The 25,377-nt window shown below is 41.3% G+C and overlaps 1 protein-coding gene across 2 annotated transcripts in view; it reads right to left on the bottom strand.

Moving 5' to 3' along the window:
• LOC118207983 (SLIT-ROBO Rho GTPase-activating protein 3-like) overlaps positions 1 to 20,047 on the bottom strand; it is a 78,567-nt gene extending 58,520 nt beyond the window's left edge. For both annotated transcript variants that reach the window (XM_035382216.1, XM_035382219.1), the window contains exons 1-2: positions 19,743 to 20,047; positions 19,495 to 19,616 (exon numbers count right to left, since the gene is read on the bottom strand). In XM_035382216.1, the coding sequence (XP_035238107.1) occupies positions 19,495 to 19,561 (67 nt within the window). In that variant the 5' untranslated portion in view covers positions 19,562 to 19,616; positions 19,743 to 20,047. The remainder of the gene's footprint in view (positions 1 to 19,494; positions 19,617 to 19,742) is intronic.
• Positions 20,048 to 25,377: the final 5,330 nt, after the last annotated feature.

Below are 25,377 nucleotides of genomic sequence, written 5' to 3'. Positions count from 1 at the left end.
ATAGCCTATAAAAATATTTTTTAAGATCACATATTTAAAACATTATATAATGTATTATTCAAAATAAACATAAACAAATATTTCTAATAACAAAATAAATAAAACATTCGTACAAATATAAATGCGTGTCCACCGCGATGAAAAGTATATCCTTGCGCCTCCTGGTGTGGTGAAGGAAAACTGACTCCTTAGTCTGAAGACGGCCGTAATTTAACAACACTGTTATAACACACACGGAAGTGAAATAAGGTGCTTTTAACATTTTCCAAACGGGACTTTGACATTCCTACTACGCTGGTACGTAAAGAACAAATATTTAGGAAAAGTCAGTGAATGCGGATGATGTAGCTTGCTAGTAACTAAATGAAAAAAATCCTAAACTCCGAAATATCTCAGTGACAGGTCAAATGACCTGTCACAGCGCTCCTAGTGTTAAAATGTATAGTCCAGTTCAATGTGTTTTTTGACACTGGGGTATGCATCCACTGTAGAAGTGGAGCAAGGCTTTGTGAGCCTTATTGGTTATTGGGAATTCAGATTTTTTTCCATCTCTTATCTGTGCTATACCAGCCTCTCCCTCCCACTGAACCAGTGATTCTCCAAGACTGATCAAGGGATCTGGCTGGCCACAGTAACACCGACCACACTGTGGAACAACCAGAGGGGACCAAAACAAGGACCAGAAAATAAAAGCAAGTCAGACATCAGAAATCTTCACAGCTTGTGACTCTACACATCTGAGCAAGCCAGTACATCTCACAACATTAAAGAGGTGATGAACAAACTAAAAGACAACCTTGGTTTACGACAAGGCATTTCTCACAAACTGCAAAAAAAACAAAAAACAAGCAAACAAAATACACAAAGAAAAGAGAAACATTTTTCTCTATAGCACCAGAAGACTCACATATCCTAATCAAGAATAGGAACTCCTCCATCATTCTTGAATTCAGTTAACACAGCAATAGCTGTTTGTTTATTTTCAATTTTTTTTAAACTGCTCTCTTAGACAAATTCCTCAGTCATACTACACAACAGAGTCATTTGGAAAGAAAAAAAAATATGCGCTCATTCCTCATTTATCCTTTGTTAAGGAAAACAGACTGCACATCCAAGGCATCATTAATTATTTACAACAGCTCTCTTGCCAAGAATGACTTAGGACCTGGGTAACAGATAGCTGGGCTAAGGAGAGAGCAAGCAGTTCCCCAGCTAAACTCTTACCAGATGTCAGTCTGCAGGAATGTACGGACTGCCGCCCAACAGGACCATTTAGCCACTGCAGACGGAAGGGGAAGCTTGCGCAAAGCTTTGAATGACAGGATCCTAACATATGCGAGTCTTTTCCAGGTCTGCACATGCCAATAAGACACAGGCTGGCAAGTCCACCACCCAAACGTCAATCAAGCTCACTGCACCAGGCCTGCGATAACACCTGATTTTAATATCCCGCTGAAAGCTGCCTAATGACTCAGATATTCCATCATCACAGCATGGCGAAACGGCTTTAATGAATTATGGCACTATAATTTTTATTTCATTTTTTTTTTTTTTTTAAACCAAAATGGACTGGAGTCTGGTCGTGAAATGAACTTCATTTGGGATGAAAATAAATCTTGTTTGTTGAAGAAGAGATCTTGGATAATCTACATACAATCATACTGGTTGCTTGAATAAACAGTCTGTTCGGGCTGAGATATGGAGTAACCCTTATTGCCAAACACCTACAAGAAACGTGACTCAGGGGAACTTTATTCTTTACACTCTCCAGGGATATCAAACGTACCTCCCTGCCTGCAGGCAAGTCTTCTGGCCAGACTGTACACTGGGACACATCATAATGGGTTATATTAGCACACAATACATTTCATTAGATAGGCCCAGATGTTACTAAGCGCCTATTAATGATTTTTAACATCCACTGCTTTTTCCCCCTGGAACATTAGTTCATATGTTTCATAGGCAGTATGGGTTCAGTTGTGTTTCACAGCAAGCCAGTCTCCACACAGCCCCTGGTGACAGCGAAGTTAAACAATAGAGAAGCCCTTCTGCGTTGCCTGTGGAAACCCATCGGCCAGGAGACCAATGCGGCGGGAAAAAGCACAACATGGGTTGCTGCACATGGCGAGCTCCAGCTGTGTCAGATCTTCATGCTCACTGAGGGATGTGGTTTGTTTTTGTTTCTTTTTGAGGTAAAAAGGGCTTTTTCCCTTTTCTTCCTTTGCTTCAAAGCTGCCCGCAAACCCATAATCACAAAGAATCATCAACAAAGAAAACATATTAGGTAACAAGGAAAGCAGCCTGATATGTAAATGACACAAAAAGACCCACACTCATTTTTGTTGTAGCCTATATTAAGATGAGCGATTCAATAGTTCTTGCTTACTGCATTGAATTGTAAAAGATGCTGCTCAGTTGACAACCCAGCAGCTAGAAAACAGGGACCATTATTTATATTTTTATGTGCATAGAAATTTATCTAAATCAGTACCTTTGGAGAGCCCAAGGAATTTACTATGATTTGAATGTCCCAGTGTAATGTATGGACATTAATGCACATGCGTTTTGTTTATGAAAACTAAATTGTGTAATATCATCCATCATTGAGCCAATCTTGATTTTTAACGTGTACCGTATGCCCCCCCCCCCCCCCCCCCCCAAAAAAAAAAGAAAAAAAGAAAAATGATATTGTCTGTATAGGTTCTTTGCTAAAGACAAATAAAATTCATTGCACAACTTTAAGCCATTTCTTTAATGAAATAGAGTCTTGTTAACTTGCACAAAAACATGGACTGAACCATAAACCACTTTTGAATGGTCACTTTTCAGCCTAGTTTTATAGCATGGCTGTTAAATTGCAAAGGAAAAGCAAAGCTGTTGGTGCAGCTGAAACAGTGTCGTTAGTGAACACAGCAGTGCATTCCTGTGTGCTTTGGCCAGTGCCATTGCAGGGGACTCTTTAAAACACACACAATCACATCACATTTAGCCCTGCGTGCGGCCTCTTAAATATGGTGATTACTCCTCCACTGCTCTCCCTCAAGTTAGTACCTTTCTCACTCAAACAAAGTTAGACACTTCTCTCCCTCCGTTTTGTTTTCGGATTGCCATGTACAGGATGACACAAAGACCACATATTTCCAAAAGTGATATTTAAAAAAAATCACTATTTATCATAATTGCATGAACAAAACTTTGGGAGTTTCTCCACAAAGAGAAAAAGTATTCAGGTTGAAAAATGAATAAACTACCTGACAATACAGCACTGCAGGGTAAGAAGTTAAGCAGTGGTGAAGAGCAGAGAGAAAAAAGTTCACATTGATCTGGTGCTCACACAATCAGGTTTGTGTACTGTGAAGTGATCATCATTGCAACCATCCTGCAAACTAGTTCTCGCTCTTCTGCCAGCACATAAGTCTTCCCTTTTCCCCCAAACTGCAGTCATGCTCTCAGAACACTGGAAACAGAGCAGGTACTGCCATGAAATTTGTAGGCAGTATTGTCAGGAAAATGGCAAGCAATGTTGGGCTGAATGGCCTGTTGTGTGTTGTGTTAGGTGGACAAAAAGTATAAAAGTGCAGTTACTTAGAGTCAGGGTTAGTTTAGTCAGCATTCTCAGGAAGTAGGACATATGTAGGATGCTCATCCTTAGAATTGCTTGTTCATGGTGCTGTTACTCTGTATTGCAGAACATTCAAATTATATGAAATAGAAATTCATGTTGATACACTCATGATATTTCAATAAAGTAGAACTGCATTTTCTGAGAATAGCAATTAGGGAATGATTATGCATTGTGTATTTTCTCTTAAAGGAAAACAGCTTGAGGCTATATTGCTTAGTCAACAAAATCAAGTTCCCATTCAGCCAATAATGAGATGTCAAGATCAAAGTACAGAATAAAGCAAAGAGATTTAAATCAGTTTTTCGTGTATAATAAATGAAGCAGTGTATTTTGACAAACTGGACTTGACTGCCAGCATATGTAGCATTCTTGTTGCTTTCTTGTGAATTAGTATTACTGTGTGACATCAGAACTAAAAGTTTTGCATGTGGCATCAGAACTGACCAATAGCAAGAACTTCCTGTTCAAGCATAGCCAATTGAAAAAGGGTAGTCATTCCCTTATTATGAGACTTACAGTCTAATACCAAGTCAGCTATTTGTCTAGTAAGTACTGGGGCTCAACTAAATAATCTCTTAACCGAACACTTGGAATGGACTCCAAGTCAAACTACAGTCAAGGCCATGGTTTCAGTAAGAGTCCCATCAGTGCCAGCAGGCAGCCAAAGGACAACAGTCATACAGTCATATTTTTGTGGCCAAAAAGGACAAAGGGTATCACCAGCAGGACCATTAAGCCTATCACCAACAAACAAGCACACTGATCTGAGTCTTTGCTGATCTGATTTCAGTTTTTCAAGGCATGAGGTAAACCTTGCTTCCTGGGAACAATGTGCTGTGGTTCAGAGAAACTAATGGACAGCATCACATAGAAGGGACTATGTGCAATTACATTACATTACATTACCTTACAGGCATTTAGCAGACGCTCTTATCCAGAGCCGACGTACAACAAGTGCATAGGTTTCATGATGTAGAGGCGCAAAAGAAACAGAAACACCTCAGAGCACTGGGGATCGCATCTCCTCTGAGCAACGGTCAAAGATGACTGGTGAGTGACTCCATGCTGAATTTCTCCATATCCATGCTGGGACAGTAGGATGCCTTTGCGTTCATACCATCATGCATGCTATTTGTTCTGCCTATACATATACACTTGAGCTATCGTCTCTTTAAAGAATGTAAAAAAAAGACCCATGCATTGTCATTAAAAAAGTCAACGTACAGTCAAAATTCCCACAAATCCCCAGTCTAATCTAATTCAGCCTGGTTACTTATGGTCTTAAAAGCAAAACAAATGAAAACACTTAACACAACGAAAATGTAAGCAATGATTACAAACCACTGCAAAGAGTCAAAACAAAAAAAGTGTGGTAAAGAGATTTTCAGATATGTGCAAGGGACAAAATAAAATGCATGAAGATATAACAAACAACAAAATGTCTCCTGTTAGGTCTTCTTGGGGAACAGACTTTAGTCTTTAGTTGGCTGACAATGCGGGAGAGATGAAGAAATCCTATAGCACAACCCTTCTACAGAGGCTTGGCTTTGATTGGCCTGCCTGAGGGCACACAGCCAATGGGGCAGGCAACCTGCTGTCCTCATGCCAGTCTCAGCAGGGCATGGAAGATGAATAATGGACAGATCTAATAAAACGATGCAATGAGCGGCGACTGTGCCGTGCGAGGCACACCATATGGCCAGGATGCACAACTGAGTGCTTCAGAGAGATTAGAAAGAACAGCAGTGACAGAAACAACATCACGGTGCAAACACTTCAAATTAAATCTAGACATATCCAGTCAATCCTGGCATTGTTATCCACTGATCCAGTGAACATCAACCACGCATTGGGATTACCAGTTATTTTCTCTTGTCAATGGATGTCACTTCCCTTAATACAAATGGCCTTTCTTACAAGTCCTGTAATCACTCCGAACCATTAGAAATGTATGAACTCTGTCAGACATTCCACAGCAGTGGCCAAACTGTAACAGGATAGAACATGTTGATTTATTTGCCGTTTGTCATTTTCCTAAACCAACAGCACTGTCAGTGCTAGCTAGTCTTACATTGTACATCTCAGTCCACACGTTTTCATTTATATAGTGGACTTAAATGGAACAAGCCAGATGACACATCCAACAGCAGTGACCCATGTGGGAAGACAACATGCTATGACCAGGCCACTCACCATGCTATATACAGCCTGACTTTAACTCCAGTGAAGAGTTTTTCTACTCCAGAAACATCACACCACTTCCCAAGCCACCTCTGCCATAAAGGGACTACTTGTGATCGCACGTCAGTGTAAAAGGAACTGTGGAAAACACACAATGAGCCATGAAGGCAGAACCTATCCCACACTAAGCTTGTACATCATGCAATCTCAACCACACCTTACAACATATTGCAATATTAATAGAATGCAACTGTGATAAGTAATGTGCATGCCATGTGAGAGGACCACAAGCCTTTCTTCACTTCAGAGAAGGGGAGAGGATTAAAATCTGAGTTTTTAAAAAAAAAAATTTTTTTTACCCAGTGCTTAATGGAAAATTACCCATCAGGATAACTTTCAGGATAGAGCCAAGAAGAAACACTGCCCTGAATCACTAATATCAACTCAAAGACTTCCCAAGGCATGTTCAGTCACACCAAATGTGGCACACCCTGTTTGAACCTTCTGCAAGACATTTTTACTGAAATTGACATTAAAAATACAGTATATGGAGGACATTGACAGACATCTTTTCTGAAACCACGTCATTACTCAAGTTCCACGAATGTTAAGACGCACCTGGGAGCGCCATCAAATGCTATTTAAAAGCTAATGCTGGTGGGAGGCTAACGCAAGCAGACATTTCTGTGCCAGTTACACAAACAGTACACTTCCCTCCATTTCACGTGAGGTGAATCGTGCATTATAGCACGTTTCAGCTGAGAGGTGAAAAAGTTCCCTGATTTCATCTGAACAGCAGTTGCAGCAAGCATCCCCTCCCATGACTATTTATCAACACCTTTGTTTCCATGCCTTTTTTGTTATTTATAGAAAAGAAAGAGGAGAACTGCACAGAATTCCTATCATGTGATCAGTTCCAGTGCACCATTTAAAAGTTCCCGCAGCTCACACTTGTGTAAGGAAAAACTAACGTAAAGTCACTGCAATTTGCGATTCATGTGACACTATGAGTAAAAAATGCATTTTGTCAGTCTGTGTGAAGCCCTGTAGCCTTAGTACACTGAAGCACTTGCAGTTCCATTACATTCTTTACTCATTATGTACACTGCAAGCAGGGAAGAGGGGTGTTCTCTGGCATTCAATCATGTAATACTGACCTACATTTGCAGTATGGGGGAAATAACAGGATTTAGATGGTTCCTCATTCTATTCTCTCAGAGCACTGTAGGAATATTACCGCAATAATGTACACTGTATATGACAGTATTCAGACGATGCATGCAAAATGTGGTTATGACAGTGGCAACATTGCTCTTACATGAAATCAATGTTATGCATTTATTTGCAAAACAACGTACATAGTGGGATACAGGTGAAGCAAAATGCAGTTACAACATAGTGCTAACGCTGCTCTTTCGTTAATGCGATAGAGTACAATACATGTCATGAATAACATGGAAGGTGATTTTTTTTTTTCTCATTTGGAACTACAAGTATGTTGGAGGAGAGAAGGAATCTCACATTATTGCACCCAAGACAGAACTTGAGTATAATATAAAAAATGGCTACCTTAGTTTTTGTGCTTAGCTGCTAAAGGCAGATGATCGAGGATTAGCGTGCGACTGCATGAACAGCATTAAACCAAATTCAACGTGTCTTGGCAGAACTTTGATGGTGTAATTTGATTACATTTCTTAAATTAAGTGTGATATCACTTTGCTAGCAATAACAGAATGAGAACATGATTAAAGTGAGCATTCATTAAGATGAAAAAGTACAATATCAAGGAAATATGCTGTAGCAATGTGGAAAAACTGTCAAATCATTCAAGTGTGCTGGTCTGCACTAATATAACACTAATTTAACAATTGTATGTTAGTAAAAATATTTTGTATTCAAAAATACAAATTAACAGTAAAAAGCCTAATTGTGTTTTGGTACCAACAGCTATTTGCTTTTGGTTGAGGAGACAGCATGACTAATGAAAACATCTGCAAAACATTTTGCTGACAGTTTGTTTAGTTGATTGTACAGTCACAGATATATTCTGTCAACCCATTTTAAACTGCACCCTGATGGAGGCAAGCAGCGCCAAAACAAATTGGTATTCGACCCCAAAAGTACTCCCTTTCCTTGACTATCTTCTTTGTCATGCTTCTGATATTTAGGCAAAATGTCCAAGAGGGTACCCTTTTTACATTTTTAAAGGAGCAAAGAAGCATTCCAGCAGCTTCATCTCACCAATTATTACCTAAAATAAATTTTGCCTAGGTGTGCCAGGCATGAAACACAGGGTTTACACAGGGGTCTAATTCTCAGGGGTGAATCTAAAACCGGTTTACGATGCTTTTACTGCCCGTTAAACCGTCACGAGCACCAGAAATAAATTAGCTTCAATTCATAAAGCAGCCGTAGTGGGCAGAGAAGGCATGTAACGGCACTACCAGGTAAGAAATGCAATAATGCAGGCATAACTGTTGCACCATTAAGCAAAAATGCTTATTGTCAGAGGAGCAGCGTATCAGGCAGCTGGTGCCAGCCAGCACAGACGAGTTCTGACTGATCAAAAATGCAATTACGTGAATCATCATCTGCCAGATTTACCCGAGTCAGCTATAAAAGCTCTGCGTGGAAGGGGAAATGCAAATGGAAATTATACTGCTACGATGTCGGTGTCTCTTGGGTCAAGGAACGACAGCGTACTTAAAGATTGTTTAAAGTGATTACATGCACTTTTTAAGCATCACTCTTTTCTTGAAAGTTGTAAGAACACATTGTGACCTCGGCTGGCATAGAAGGGCCCTCATAAATGACAACCCCCTTGTCTACACAGAGAGAAAGAGGTCAATAAAATGTCTTACCAGTAATTACCAGCACACGGAGACTGATAATAACTGAAGCCTACTGCAACGGCTCTTCTACCAATCAGTAACCTTCCTCTATAAGATTTCCCTGTGCAAAAAAAGCTAATCCAATTTGCAGCGACCCCTTCAGTAACATACACAGTGGAACTTGCAGAAACTTGCAAAGCTGAAAATGCAGCTTGGAATTTAAAAGGGTTCAAATAAGACACGGGTTTTACTGTTGGAATCATCAGATGGTGTGTGTGTGTTATAAGGCCTAATTACAGCAAAATTAGAGTGATAAATCAAGTTATATAGATAACGTTACACATTAGAGGTAGATGTGGCTCATAGTACAGTAAAAGTAAGACACGTTTGACTATATTGAGGGGGAAGACTCACTGGACAGACACCCTATAAGTACATGAACTTGACAAGTAAGGCTAAATTGACGGGAGAGACTCAGTGAGGCTACATTTAATTGTAAGGAGTCAGTTTTATGGCTCAGCTCTTATGAGTGTGGAAATCCTGTATGGAATAATATGGAAAAGAATAAGCAGGCAGAAACCCATAGCTAACTTTCCATTCAGCAACACTGATAGGGTTAATGACTTGCATGGTTTTTCAGCGGCCTTTCAAGGCCCCTTTTGGTTAGTGCTTGTCGCTACCACTTACAGTCATCTCCTTTCCTATATTATTCATGCAGATAGCTTACATTATTAACAACCATTTTCCCGTTAAGCATGCACAGTACCTGGCACTTTGTTTCTCTCTGAGAACTTCAGATGCTTCACTGCCTCTATGAGTTCCTTTTCACTATTTGCATCTCCCTTTAACAATGACATTTCAGTCATTGTAGTTTTTTATCAGAGGATAACTGATCAGAACCTGTCTGTAATTTTGCCACACCCAGACACATTAAGGGCTGAAAAACACAATTATGGGCCACATAGCAAAATCATTCCCTCTGTGATCATTTTTATTCACACCGCTGTGTTGGCAGCAGCACAAGGAAAGTTTTTGCCCCTGATAAACACGTAACTCATAAGCCATGATCAAGCTCATATGTATTACCACCTTTTGAAACCGGAACACTACACTGTGAAATGGACACTATACCTCTATATCAGGCAAGGTAAGCTGGTGGGCTCACACAGTAGTAACCTAAACCACTCACCAAGAAGGCCTTAGTTAGCAAACATCAGTATACCTAACCTTAATTAGCCCGCATTATACTATGCAAATTTATTTTATAAGGGTCATTAGAAATTTTGACGTTTATCCTTATTTTCTAGTTACCCGTGATGTTGTCGATCGATAAATATTTTAAGTGTGGTCCACTTACCTGATCTGTGACCCTGTAATTATCACCAGTTGTCTTATGTTAACGTGTTTTTGGTTAGCATATGTATTTTAGCCATATTCAGCTACCTCCTGTTACCGTTTGTTTATGCAGCCATCTGGACTACCTGTTAGTTAAGCTCGCTATATTGTGGGACTTGTAACCTGATGGGATATTGTAATCAGAGTAATGTGAGCCATTTTACTAGCCTTGTTGTTGTTATTGAACCTTTGGCTGGCTTTCTAGTTTCTGTATGTTTTGATGTTTTTCAGAGGCACTTCAGAGGTGCACTGTTTTTATATGAATTAAATAATAAAATGTATTATATATCTTGTCTTATTGTTTCTCTGTTGTGCTGTTGTTTTCCCAACTCATTTCCCCCTCGAGGATCAATAATGCATTTATCCACCTCCTTATCATCTATCTAAGATTACAGGTTTATGAACACTCAGTTCAGGCTCATACTCTCCTGCATTATTGCAAATTGCATCATGTAACAGTTGAACTTTCAACGATCTAATAGTATCTGCCCTCTGAATGCTCTTAAGTACTGTACGTTATACATATGAAGCTACACCAATGAAATATGAACACTGTACTCCACGCCATACCTCAAAATCGAAGGAATTTCATAAACTTGAAATGTTAATGATGCTTGACCAAAGAATGACTGGTGATTCATTGTGGTTGGGTCTGTCCCTAATATCCAACTGCTGCCTTATTCAGGGGTTTGGAACATTGAGCCAAGTTGGGTGCAAGCCAGTAATGCAATCCTAAACACTTCTCTCCAAATCTGGGGAGTCCAAAAGTTACCATTGTGCCTCGATTCTGAGCGAATACAAAGTAATCATAATTCATGTAGTAGGCTATATACAAGAAGACACACACTGGGTGGAGACAAACAGTCGGGGCCAGAGAAGCTGCATAATTCTGCCAAAGAATCAGAAATCTTGTTCGTCATCCTCTAGCTTTTGGTAGCAGCATGTCTTCATTGAGTACTGTAGCGTGACACAATACGTTGTGCACTGCTGGATATGAGGGGAGGAATTAAATTAAATATTGATGTGTTAAAATTCTATAAAATTAAATAATCCCTCAGTGATGAAGTACAATTATTTAAATAAAAATAATTTTATCATTGTATTCGACCGCCATGGCATTTATTTATTTAGTAGCAGTAATCAATTTGTGCACTGCTATTTCAATCGCCACCGCTTTTATCAGTGCATTGCTGCTTTCGCCACCACGTTTATCAATTTGATGCAGCTTTCAATACCACTTATCAATTCAAGTCAGCAAGTGTCAATCAAATTATCCCACCCACTGACGTAGCCTGCATCTATGCACTCAACTACCGATCGCTCTTGTGTTTGGACTATCCAGCCGTGAGATCTTGCACTTATGTAAAAGATGTTTTGTGTGTGATTTCAGTGTGTCTGCCATTCAGCTCAAAGAGGCTTTACATTTCATTACTATCATATCATTATTCTTATTAATATTTTTTTTTTAAAAGCTAGAACAAGTAAGTTTGCTGCATCAAAATACGGAGAGACTATTGTTCTGGTTAGCTAGCCAAGTTCACATAGCAGTTAGCCCAATAGATGACTGCAATTGACAGAGTTGCTGTATCCTATGTCAAATGCAGCCACATAATGGGACTAAGCAGCTAGAGTACCACATGTCAGGTAACATTAGTGCCACGAGCCCAGAAGCAGGTAAACTTGCCAACTGCAGCTGTGAATGTTAGCTAGCTTACAGTTTTAGTTTTCAGTCACCTTTTCATTCAAATGCCTGTCATTCAATAGAAAATAAGGCTTAAACTCTTGCAATAGTCCTTCATTTTGATTTACAAATAAATGCATGTGTTTAGTTTTTCTTCACAAACAGAGTTAAAGTAATAATCTTGAAGATTTTCATGAAAATAAATGTCTGTTAAGTCACTATCTATCGCTGAATTAGGCAACACAATGGTGATTGAGCCTATTATTATATTAATTTATATTATTATTTTTATTATAATTTATGATTAAAGAACTGGGTGTCTGTGGCGACATTCCCAGGAAAAATTCACAAGCGGCGCATAGTTAGTGACGCGTTTTCCATCACCCATCAGTGGTTGTTCCGCCAGAGAGGGTAGGCGGAGCTAACGCAACAGGCTCGCTGTTCAACTCACTTGTGTGGGAGCGGCGTACTGTTTTTTACGGTGTCTGCTAGCGTTGCAATAACAGAGAAAGGGGGGGGGTTATGGAACCCTAAAAAGTTTTTGTGTAACATGAGAGGTCATATTATTTGTTGATATAGATTTTGTATTACATTTTATGACAATGTAACGTTACTAAATTACATAGCTATTTGCACAGCTTACGCTAGCTACCGGACAATGTCAAGAAAGGCAACATTAGTTTAGACTACGTTGCGCACAGTATCCATCTCTCATATCAGGTAACGTTGCGTTAGCTAGCTAGCTAATGTAATTAACACAATCTAATGTCAGCTAACAATTAGAAAAAACGCTAGCTAACGCTACCGACCGGTACTGACCTCGCAAACAGTCTCTCGAATGCAATGCTACCTTGTTGCAACGTTGCAATGTAACTAACTAAAGGCCAGTTCAGATCAATGATTCGCAACGAGACTGGATGCAAAACGTTCTAAAACTTCACTTGGCGATTTGACAAGGTGGGTCTTTTGAGACCCCATGCAACGGCTTCAGACGCTCTGCAACTAACCAGTTCACACCGCTGCAATTTTCTCTGCAACATTCTAAAACGGTTTTGTCTCGTTGCGAATCATTGATCTGAACTGGCATTAACCTTAGTTATTTACATTTCCATCAAGTTCATCAATATATTGATCGGAATAAAGCCGGGATATAGGTGGAACAGAGCCGGATCTGATTTCTGTGTAAAGATGTTAAGTCGGAGGAAACTAAATAAAAATACGGCAGTATGAATTGGCGTTGTTATTATTTTATTACGCTTCCTCATATGTTCCTTCAGCCTTGATGCCCTTTTTTGACGAAATCTCCCTCTGTTTTTGTTTTATTCTTCTTGTTCTGATTGCTAATTTAACACCCAGCTCAGCTTTATTCTCGAACAGTTTAGCTAGCAAAACCAGAAACACCAGGGGTAACATTTTGCAAGGCAGTTGTTTCAAAAATATCACACAACAATCATTCACGAAAAAGACTGTTTATTGTGCACGAGATGCTAATTACACGAGCCACACCGAATCCCGCAAATTCTTCTCTGCAGTGTAAAGATGTTCATACCGGGCAAAAGGTGGATAAAGAACGTTCGAGGTAAAATTGATCGTCTCTAATTTTACCCCAGGTCTGCTACAGCATTTTAACCCGGCTCGGCAGTGTAAAGACAGCTTAAGTTAGCCTAATGTTAGACAGTGAATGAGTATGTACATAACGTTACTTTTATAACAACCATTTTTTATTCAGTAAGTGTTATAGTTGGCGTGGCCCAAGTGCCAACTGACTGACGTCACACAGGCGACACTGGTTGGATCCGGTTGGAACTATGGGAAGTGAGGTCCAAAAACACACCTGCAATTACCGCTTCTCGCCATTGGTACCGCCAAAGAGAACGAAACGGAAATCTTCGAGATTGTAACTTTAAGCATTTTAATGTTTGTGAATACCTCATTTTGTGTGTGAATAAAATAAACAATAGCATTTCATTGATTGAAAGCTAACAAATCTTGATTAAATCCAAACCTTCATGTTATAATTACATGTCTTGACTGGGAATTTAATCAGGGTTTCGTCAATACCACTGAACCCTTTCACAATGAAGCATCAAATGGTCAAATGGACACAGGCCACAGGAGAGGCTGGAAGAGCAGTGATCAGGGTTTCCGCCAGTGTATTGCAAGCCCGGCGGCCCGCCGTGCTTAAGTTGACCCCCCACCGGGCCTAAGCATCGGGGAATTTAAAAAAAAAAAAGTATTTTTAAGATGTTTTTTAAACTACAGTTACAGTGGGGCGGCTCGGTTGAAAAGCTCACCAGCGACAACTGTTGGTTAAAACATGAACGCACTGTAGGAAAGCAGGTCTGAGATCAGTGTTCTTTACCCTCATTGTGCGTAGAGTGACGTTCAACACTTGACGCTTCCAACTATCACAAGCTAACGTTACCTAGCAAGCCACCATTTATTATTTAGTAGGCTAACTAACCTTGTTACAAACTGCGTTATCACTTCATCTCATCGGTAAGTACATTCTTTTTATATTAACTTAAGCAGTGTGTAGGTAACGTTAAAATAGTAGCATGAATGTAACGTTCAATATATTGTAACATTACATGACTTATTAATCGGCATCGAAATAACAACTTCACTTGTTTATTAATAACGTTAGTTTGATGACATTGATGTGCAGGACAACGTTGTCATAAAATTTTTCCCGACCATGAAAACTGCCTGACTTGTTTACATTTTGGACAGATGTGGCTACAGAGTAAATCCATTGTTGTTTCCATCGCAGAACTTTCGACACAAGTAATATCAGAAAAATCCTAAAATTTCTTCTTATGGTGAAGAGTGCCTGACCGGCAACCGTATGTGTTAACACAGCGGCAAAATTAGGCTATATCTAGAAATACCATCTTTGGGGAAAAAATGCTACGGTTAAGGGTCAGGCACTCTTCACGATAAGAAGAAATTTCAGCTTGTGTCTAAATTGCTGCAACGGAAACAACAATAGATTTACTGAGGAACCACATCTGTCTAAAATGTAAACAAGTCAGGCAGTTATCATGTTGGCAAAAAATTTTATGACAACGTGGTCATGTAGCTAACTTAGCTAGCTAGCCAAACAGTCAGTAACACAGATACTTATTTTGTGCCATTTAGGGATAATGTCAAGGAGGAAAGGTAGCCTACTGTAAAAGGCAAAAAACCTTAGACAGTTTTTTAAATGTTTAAATGTGCCCAGCATTCCAAGGCTTGTTGTAAGATTCAGTAGCCAATCAGGACTTGAATACACGTTTTTTGTAGAGTGCAAAAACCTTGATATTATTTATTTTAATTTAATTTCTTTTGTTGTTGTCGAAATGTGCCCAGCATTCCAAGGCTGTAATAATCAGTAGCCAATAAGGACTTTTTTCAAGTTTTTTGTAGAGTGCAAAAACTTTAATATTTTTTTTAATTTAATTTAATTTTGTTGTTGTTGAAACCACAGCATTCCAAGACTGTACATTGTTGTCAGATTCTTTGTAAGACTCTGCTATGCTGTAAATATTTGTTGATTTTTTAAAATGTGTGTTGAATAAATGACTTATTTATAACAACATTCACATTACCTAGTCATATTTTCAAATCTCCAGTCAGCTTTTAGCACTGACTTAATGTAGGGCCCTATGGAATCTGTGTTATAGCTTTTTTAAATTCTCAATTCCGCGATTCCGTCCGTGATTCTGTTATCACATAAACTACAGGGCCCTACCTTAATGCTGCCATCAGTCTGTCGCTGGCCCGCGCCAGGCCCCCATCAAAAAAGACACTTGGCGAGCGGGCCGCGCCAGGCCGCTGGGCCCTGTCAAAAGATACTTGCCACCGGGCCTAACAACTTTTCTGGTGGAAACCCTGGTGATATAAATCTAGGCCTGTTAATTGGTCACCATACCAGACAACACATGAGCTCAAGCTGTTTGATTGATTTTATGATTTTGAGAGCACAAATATTAACTCTCAATATGCTTGTATTTTTGCTGGTCTACTGTTAATATTTTAGTTTATCTATAGAATGGAAAAACAAGAGTAGGAGAACACTGCAAATATTGGGGATAATAAGCAACTGCATAGAACATTCTTAGAATTCAAACTTGTCTTTATAACCCTGACTACTACAGGCTTATAACAAAACTGTATACCCAAGCTGTTCAGAGAGACTACCCGAAGTAGACACTGGAGCATGTTCATTTAAAATGAGACGTTTCAACTTGGCGTCTTCTTTAGAGGTTGACTGAGATCCCTATTTCATTCTGACTACAGGCTTATTTACAGCCTTAATGACCTGCTGTGCACACCATTAGTGGTAGAAATAAGATAACAGTCTGTAAAGGTCCTGAACCCCAAACCCTTGACCGCATGGGAATGCACAAAACCATTATCATGGGATTTGGCTATACTTTGGCTCTACTATAAAAATATCTGCGCCGTTTTTCCTGCAAACCTATAAATTTGCAACATCAGGTTTTCTAAATGAAATTGTCAGCTTATAGTAGATACTCAAAAACAAGCAAGAAATATCCAACACGTTCTGCTTCTGCTGAGTTGAGAAAAAAACAAACTTCCTCTTTTTCTCCCCTTTAGTCTTTCTTTCGAAAAAGAAAGAAATTACTCAGGCAGCTATATGCGAGTGCTGCTTGGCAGGCTGATGCCAGGCACCATGAGCCTTCCACACACAAGGAAGTTACATGTGCCATTGGCCTAAATCTTCTCTAGTCCTAACATCATTTTTAACTTTGTCAGTGTGGAAACTTTGACCAATAATTCACAGGAAGAAAATACAAATAATTTATGACAATTTTAAGAGCGCAGTTCCCTTTTCATCTGAACTTCATCAAGCTCATCTGTATGCTAAACTGTTATGTCTATGCTTTTCTTCCACAAAGACTCATGGGTCCATGGGACAGCACTGTTTATAGAATATCTCCCAAACAACAATGAGAAGTCTCTCCCCCACAACCCCAGAGTGACTAAGTTGTTCTCTTCAATCAAACCATGCATTCTTATATACATCAGTTAGTCTGCAGCAATTGTAGGAAGGTTAAAATCAGAGTAGAATCAAAAACTGACAAATTTCCCCCAGTACCAGAAGCTCTATCTGTTTTCCATTTGAAAATGCTTGCAAGACTGTGTCTGTCAAGTTGCATAAAAAGTTGTATGTTATATGTTATATTTATATTGATGTTATATGTCAAAGGATATTTTCAAGCACCTTCATAAGGAGCCCCACCTACAAAAAATTATGATTTGACAGAAGATGTAACTGACCACTGATTTATTTTGAAAGCATGTGCCCAGAAGTTTGGCAGAGTTACCTCACATCAGAGTAGCAACCTGGGCAGGCTCATAGTACTGTAAGATTATGAACCTGACAAGTAAGACTACTGGAATATCAACCAGCCAAAGGAATGCTAAAGGTGGTGTCCGTAGAATAAAACAAAATGTTTTTTGGCATGGGAAACTAACCTTTGATGGGCATTATGGGCAATCACGGAGTCTTTTATAAGATTATATGTATCTGTATCAAAGGGAAGAATAGTCAGAAGCCATTTATTTAATGTGGAGAGCCGCAGTGAACTTCCAAACCTTGTACTTACAAAAAAACTTAAGACCTGAAAACTCCGAAGCCACTTCAATGACATGAAAACTATTCCAACCATGTGATTATGACAACATGCATATTTTCCGAATACTGAAGTGAGTTCATTACATAAGCGTCAAGCAACATTTTGAATCAATGAAAATGAGTGATGTCCACACTTAGACATTAAATAATTGCTAAACTTCAATTTTTGTCTCCTGTCAGCTCTGTGAAATGAGCAAGGTTTTACTTCATAAACAGTCCTGAGCTGCACAATTTTCCCACTCAACCATAAACTCATTGAGCTCACTGTAGCGCAGACAAAGTGTATGAGATTTCTACGAAAACAAAAAGGTGATTTAGTTTGATGTCATGACAGCAATGTAGTTGTATCAAAAATACAACTGCAGCTTTTAAGGTATTTGACTTTCCAAATATCTGCAAGTAGTGAAGGAGGAGGTCATAACCTATCCATTACTAAACCTGCCAATTCACAGTCCAAAGGATTGATATAACTGAGGCAATAAATCTTCAGCCACACAATATCTAGAGCCCCTGTATCATTCTTCTTGAGGACACTGTCAACAATTATAGCTTATTGCAAAGCCGGGGTATTTGTATCTGCACTCAAGATAGTGGAAAATCTGCCAACTCGTTTATGAAACTTCAATCAAGCTCTGTGGCAATCAAAGCTTTGCCTCAAAAGTTTGACACAAAACTGCTGAGTTAGCATTTTATACTTTTTTATACCATATTACTTTCCCCTGGGTCATAACTTCATGATATATTGTTTTATATGATATGGGAGATGGGTCTGAATATAAAAGTAGCTATATTGTACACATCATACATAGCCTATGCTTTTTGGGAACATATTTTACATTTTAAACATATTTTACAAGACATGTATGCCTCTATATACATAGGCATGCACATATAAAATAAACCGGAGATAAAACTGGATGTTATTTCATGTTTGTCATTAACAGACCAAATGGTACGTTTCAGCTGAGACCTTGTTGGCAGATGTTTGATTTATAAACAATTTTCGCGGCGTAATAACCTAAGGGAGCACTTCAACTCACTACAGCTGTTGTCCAGATGCGGCTGTTTTGTTGGAATTTGTGATTGTTTTCACATCCATTTTACGAACAGACCGCTAAAGTTATACTGTGCCTATGAGGTAAGTAAGTAAGTATCTGATTTCTTATTCGTCCCGTATTTCTGGAAGGCATCTATGAAGGCATTTAAAATCTCCCAGTCAAGCCCATCCCATCTGTCCGCACGCTCAACCTTGCGTTACAAAGAACCTTTCCCTGAACAAAGCGTGCGCGAGCAGCATGACGCTCGCATAATTGACAAATTGTACCTTCAGTGGTGCAGGCTATATTCGGTGAACACTATTCTGTCAGAACACACATATTTGTCAGATTTCACCACTAAAGTCACGAGAAATATAAATCGTGCGCGTGCCTTAGCTGGCAAAATATCGCAGTTCCTTTAACTTTTATAACTCTGTTATAACAATCTGAAATCCTGCATTAGGTAGACCATATTTTGGTGGCATAAAAAAACACTTTACTATTAGAACGTTTATATTTCCTCATTTTATCCTGCGTCTCAATATAATCCTGCAATTTATGGCGTCGTACTTTGCAGTGTGTCTACAGCTCATCTGCAATCAACATAGTCGAGGCCTAATCAACAAAAACAATTAAGGTCTTCTCTACCTTCCTCAAATTGAATGAAAGGTCGCCCTGCCTTATATGCCAGTAGCCTACGCTAAAAACATGACTGCTTACTGGGACGATGGTTTCAAAATCAAACTAGCATTAACCACACAGTGATTTCCTCCACTCAATTTGAGAAAAATCGTAACTGGAGCACAGCGATTTAGCTGATATTTCTGATGCCTCCACTGCCATAATCTGGGATGTAGTAGGTTTATTGCAGAAATACACCATCCCCTTGTGCTTTTTTCTTGGGAATCCCGACTCTGCAATGCAGCCTCGAAAACCAGAGTAGTGGCTGCCTCCGTTTGCTAATGACTTTGAGCTCCATCATTGTTTCTAAGAAGTTTCAACACGAACGCTATATTTCTGAAGTGTTTCACAAACGTTTACACAAATAGTCCAGACCGCAGAAATAAACAAAAAGGATGAAAGCGGAATATGCTACAAACCTTTCACTTGTGTCTCGTACTCCCCAATGATCTCCTTGTCCTTCTTATATTTAGTTTGAGATGACATGTTTCTTGAGGTATGAACGGGTGAGCGTAGTGAGATGTCCAAGCCTAGGGAATTCCTGTTAAACCAGACGTTATATTCTCAGTCAATAGGTTGTACAAACATTACATTTTCTGCTTGACAACAAAACAAAGAAAATCGCGAGTGTTTGGAATAAACTTCGCAGATGAATTTTAATGCTCACCTGCGTTAGGATTCTAGGCTACTTATGCTTACACGCAAAGCAATGCTAGTCGGCGCTGTAAGAAACGAGGGCTCCTCCTATCTTGCGATTGCCTGCCATCCGAAAACATCAAACGCTACGGAGAAAAATCGTTGTTTAATACAAGAAAATAAATGTTTTGCGAAGGATCTGATTGCATACATCCCACACAGTTGCTTAGTTTATTTATATTTCGTTAAATGCCCGCGTCTGAAAGAACAGAAGTACTACAACCACTACTCTTCACAGTCGCTCTGCACATTGAAGTTTTTCTGCAGCAGAATGAAGATGATATGAGACGAGCGTCACACCAGACTCCGCCCCTTATGCCTCTCCTTCCTTTCTGCTCATCTCATAAAATTTGAAATTCATTCTCATCGTTTGCGTTAAAATTCCCAGTTGGCTGCCAAATGTACCAAAGTGTAACCTATTTTTTTTTTTTTCGCAAAACCTTGCGGGGTACAGCCTAAATATAGCTAGTAAATGGTAAATGTGTGCCACCGGGGTTCAGAGTAAGCACACACCAGAGGCACAAGCTGTGCATTTGTGATGCCATCTATGATCCCCTGGTTGTTATTTTCATTTTGTCCAATAAAGGGAAAAATCATTTATCAAGATGTTCTGCTCCATTAAGGCTTTTCAGGGGAGCAATGAGCCTTCCTGCCATGCCAAGGGATAATATGTATCAATTGTCTTTCTGGGTAGCTGTCTTATCTGACTGCTGTGTTTTGCCCCCCTTGTCAGGCCATCATTATAAATAAGAATGTGTTCTCAATTAACTTGCCTGTTTAAAGACTGGTTAAATAAAAATAAAAAAATTAATAAAAATATCCATCTAGAAATATATGAGCTTTATTACAGCAGAAGCACAACCTCAGTAGTCTCAGTAGTAGTTTTTTAAAAGTCTACATAGGCCTGTGCATTTCACTCCACACATTTATAGGACAAATGCAACTGCAATAAGCCTCTTCCCACACTGTAATTTAAGCCAAGAATGGCCTTGTATATCTGCTTAATTTAATTTATTTGCATCCCCATTAGTTATTTCACATGCAGCAGCTAGTCCACATGAAAGGAGTGAAAATGTGACATGAAGGAACATGACTATAATCCCTGACAGAAATTTGAAAAATACAGAAAATAGAGGACTCAAAAATATAAGAATGACATGGCATATTGACATACTTGTAATATTGTTTCAGATTCTCAGATGTCACAGCAAAAAAAGGACATTAATTACATCAGACTAGGCAGAGGGTTAACATGGACAAGACAACTGAACTAAGAAACATGCAATAATTTAGTATTGTTGAATGTAATTTTATTTTGGCTGTTTCGTGATGCAGTGGTGACTGGATTTTAAAAAGATGTGATGTTCTGTGTAAGGACCCACACGCAGACCAGGGAAATCCAAAAAACGTTGTCTTTAATCAGTGCGAAGTTCGAAGCCAGGTGATCAGAGAGAGTGCGGTACAGAATCGAGTTTCCAAAAGAAAAGTAAAAAGACAGGCAAAAAGTCAAAAACCAGGAGATCAGAAATAGCGAAGGTACAAAGGGGCAGGCAAAAGAGAAGTCAAAGAAAAGCGAAGGTCGAACCAGATCAAACAAAACCAAAAGGGGCAGGCAAACTCGAAGTCGGGCAAAGGGGTGTCGCAAGAATCTCAATAAACAAAGGCTTACAAATAATCGGCACAATGAATATGATCAACGTTCTGACAGGGACATGGTGGAAAAGACTGACATTTATACACTGGGGAAGGTAACAATCAAGGAGGGGTTACGTGAGTGAGGGCGGAGTAACAAACAACATCCAGGTGAAGAACATTAGGATAACTAATTAAATGACAGGGGACTGACAAAACGCGGACTGGAATCACATAGACAACAATGATAACAGACGGCCTGGGTTTAGCAGGTAAAACACGTGCAGAGAGAGAGAGGTGCAGTTAGAGCAAGAGACAGGTGCAGGCAATTGCAGAACTCAGCGTTAGAGCAGGCTAGAAAGAAAAGGGGCGGAGCTACAGCGCAGCATGGAAAAGGGGAGACTGGTTAATGTATTAGAATAGTGATCTAAACTATCAAAAACCCAAAACTAGTGTGTGTTAGTCCATTAGTAATATTCACATGTTAGTATATTAGCGAGGTTAGTACTTTACAATCTATAAGTTAGTAGGGATTAGTAGAAATTAGTAAAACTAGAAATCAGCAGGAAGAAAGTAAAGCGAGACTGGAAAGAAGGGGGGAAACCACGAAAACCCGGAACCACCCGAATAGTGAAATCACACAAGTACAGGGGAGTGAAGCAGCTCAGGGAACACAGACACAGAGACAGTACTGGGGAGACAAGTGACCGGGGAATACAGACTACAACAGTACCCCCCCCCCTAGGAAACGCCTCTTGGCGTTTTCACCGGTGGTACAGGGTGTTTGACATGAAAGTCCTTAACCATCTGCTTATCCAAAATGAAGCGAGAGGGGATCCAGCTTCTTTCCTCGGGGCCGTAGCCTTCCCAGTCCACCAGGTACTGAAGGCCGCGACCCCGACGACGAACATCCAACAGTTTGTTCACGGTGTAGGCATCACCACCATCAATGAGTCGGGGGGGAGGGGGGGGCTCAGGGGCAGGGCAGAGGGGATGGGTAACAACGGGTTTTAAGCGGGAAACATGAAAAGTGGGGTGAATTCTGCGCATGGTGGAGGGTAACTTTAATATAACAGCAGTGGGGCTGAGGATTTTAACAATAGGGAAGGGGCCAATAAAACGAGGAGCTAACTTCTGGGACTCAACACGTAGGGGAATGTCTCTGGTGGTGAGCCAAACACGCTGTCCAACTCTGTAGGAGGGGGCTTTAGAGCGGCGGCGATCGGCCGTCACCTTCATCCTGGCGCTGGCGCGAAGCAAGTTGAGGCGAGCGGTCTTCCATGTTCTCCTGCAGCGCCGGATGAAGGCTTCAGCTGAGGGGACCCCCACCTCCTCCTCCTGACTAGGGAATAGAGGTGGCTGGTACCCTAGGCAGCACTCGAACGGAGAAAGTTTGGAAGCGGAGGTGTGTGAGTTAATGGCATACTCTGCCCAGGGTAGTTGATAAGACCATGAGGTGGGGTTCTTGGAGCAGAGGCATCTAAGGACAGTTTCGATCACTTGATTGGCCCGCTCGGTCTGGCCATTGGTCTGGGGGTGAAATCCTGAGGATAGGCTAATGGAGGAACCCAACAGTGAGCAGAAAGCTTTCCAGAAACGTGCAGTGAACTGGGGGCCTCTATCGGAAACTATATTAGTGGGGATGCCGTGTAATCTAATAACGTGATGAATGAGTAAGTTGGCAGTTTCTTTGGCAGAGGGAAGCTTGGTGAGGGGAACGAAGTGAACAGCTTTAGAGAACCTATCAACTATGGTGAGGATAGTGGTGAAAGTGTTGGATGGGGGTAAGCCTGTGATGAAATCTAATGCTATGTGAGACCAGGGGCGGTGTGGGATGGGGAGGGGCTGTAACAGACCTGAGGGTGGGTGGTGAGAGGGTTTGTTCTGGGCACAGACCAAGCAGGCAGCCACAAAGTCCAAGATCTCTTGTTTCATGGAGGGCCACCAAAAACGTCTCTGAATAAATGTCCTGGTTCTGGTGGCCCCCGGGTGGCATGAGAGTTGCGAAGCGTGGCCCCAAAGGAGAACTTGAGAGCGGACTTGGGCAGGAACGTAGAGACGATCCGCTGGGCAATTACTTGGACCAGCCTCATCCTCCTGGGCCTTACGAACCATCTCCTCGATGTCCAAGTGAATGGCATTGATGAAACAGCTCCGCGGGAGGATGGTGTCAGGTGAAGGATCTTTGGTGGGTGGTTCAAACCGGCGGGAGAGGGCGTCAGGCTTGGTATTCTTTGACCCGGGGCGGTAAGCAAGGGTAAAGTCAAATCTGGAGAAGAATAGTGCCCATCGGGCCTGGCGAGAGTTGAGGCGTTTGGCTGTGTGAAGGTACTCCAGGTTCTTATGATCAGTCCACACCAGGAAAGGTGTTTGAGAGCCCTCAAGCCAATGGCGCCATTCTCCCAAAGCCATCCTCACCGCCAACAGCTCACGGTTCCCAATGTCATAGTTCTGTTCTGTGGGTGTCAGGCGGTGAGAGAAGTAGGCACAGGGATGGATCTTATTGTCCCTGGAGGAACGCTGAGAGAGAACGGCTCCCACCCCAATGTTGGAGGCATCAACCTCTACGATGAACTGAGCCGCAGAGTCAGGATGAACAAGGATGGGTGCAGAGGTGAAGTGGTTTTTGAGGGCTCGGAAGGCTGTTTCAGCCTGGGCGTTCCACTGGAATCGGGTCTTAATGGATGTGAGGGCGGTGAGTGGGGCTGCCAGAGAACTGTAATTACGGATGAAACGGCGGTAAAAGTTGGCGAAGCCCAGGAAACGTTGCAGTTCCCGACGACAGTCTGGCTGAGGCCATTCCACAACCGCCCGGATCTTCTGGGGGTCCATCTGAATGCTGCCGGCGGAGATGATGTATCCCAGGAAAGAAGTGGTGTTGCAACTAAACTCACATTTCTCCGCCTTGACAAATAAGCGGTTCTCCAACAGTCTCTGGAGCACCTTGCGGACCTGGATGATATGTTCCTCCTTAGTTTTGGAAAAGATCAGGATGTCATCCAGGTATACAAAAACAAACTTATTTATCCAGTCCCTCAGAACATCATTCACCAGTGTCTGGAAAATAGCTGGTGCGTTTGTGAGCCCGAAGGGCATCACCAAATACTCCCAGTGTCCGGTAGGAGTGTTGAAGGCTGTCTTCCATTCATCGCCCTCTCGAATGCGTACCAGGTGATAGGCGTTGCGCAGGTCCAGCTTGGTGAATATGGTGGCTCCTTGCAGGAGTTCAAAGGCGGAAGCCATGAGGGGGAGTGGGTAACGGTTCTTGATCGTAATGTCATTGAGGGCTCGGTAGTCGACGCAAGGCCGGAGTGAGCCATCCTTCTTCCCCACAAAGAAGAATCCGGCCCCTGCTGGTGAGGATGAAGGACGGATGATGCCGGCAGTCAAGGACTCCTGGAGGTATTTATTCATAGCTTCCGTCTCCGGCCGAGACAGAGAGAACAATCGACCTCTGGTGGGAGTGGTGCCGGGCTTCAGGTCAATGGTGCAGTCGTAAGGGCGGTGAGGAGGCAGAGAGGTGGCTCGGGACTTGCTGAAGACCTCTTCAAGGTCCAGGTACTCGGGAGGAACCGCCGACAGGTCCGTCGGCTTCTCGGGAGGAGGTGACTCAGGAACAGAAGAATGGGCCTCTCGCAGACAAGATGCTAAACAGAATGGGCTCCAGCCCAAAATCTTGTGCGAGTTCCACTCCAAGGTGGGGTTGTGCTTCTCAAGCCAGGGATGCCCGAGAATGATGGGTGAGTGGGGAGATTCAATGATGTGGAGTCGAAGCTCCTCTTGATAGTTGCCGGAGAGCCGAACCTTGAGAGGAACGCTGGTGTGAGTAATATTCGCCAACCTTTGACCATTGAGCGAGTTGGCCACTAGGGGGCATGACATCTTCTCCAAGGGGATCCCCCATCTCTCGGCGGCCCCAGCGTCCAGGAAGTTCTCCTCGGCCCCGGAGTCGATGAGGGCGGTGGTCCCCTTGG

This window comes from Anguilla anguilla, chromosome 11 (assembly GCF_013347855.1).
Source record: "Anguilla anguilla isolate fAngAng1 chromosome 11, fAngAng1.pri, whole genome shotgun sequence".
Lineage (NCBI taxonomy): Eukaryota > Metazoa > Chordata > Actinopteri > Anguilliformes > Anguillidae > Anguilla > Anguilla anguilla.
The sequence above is the reverse complement of the archived record's forward strand: the minus strand, read 5'-3'. Positions and strand labels throughout refer to the sequence as shown.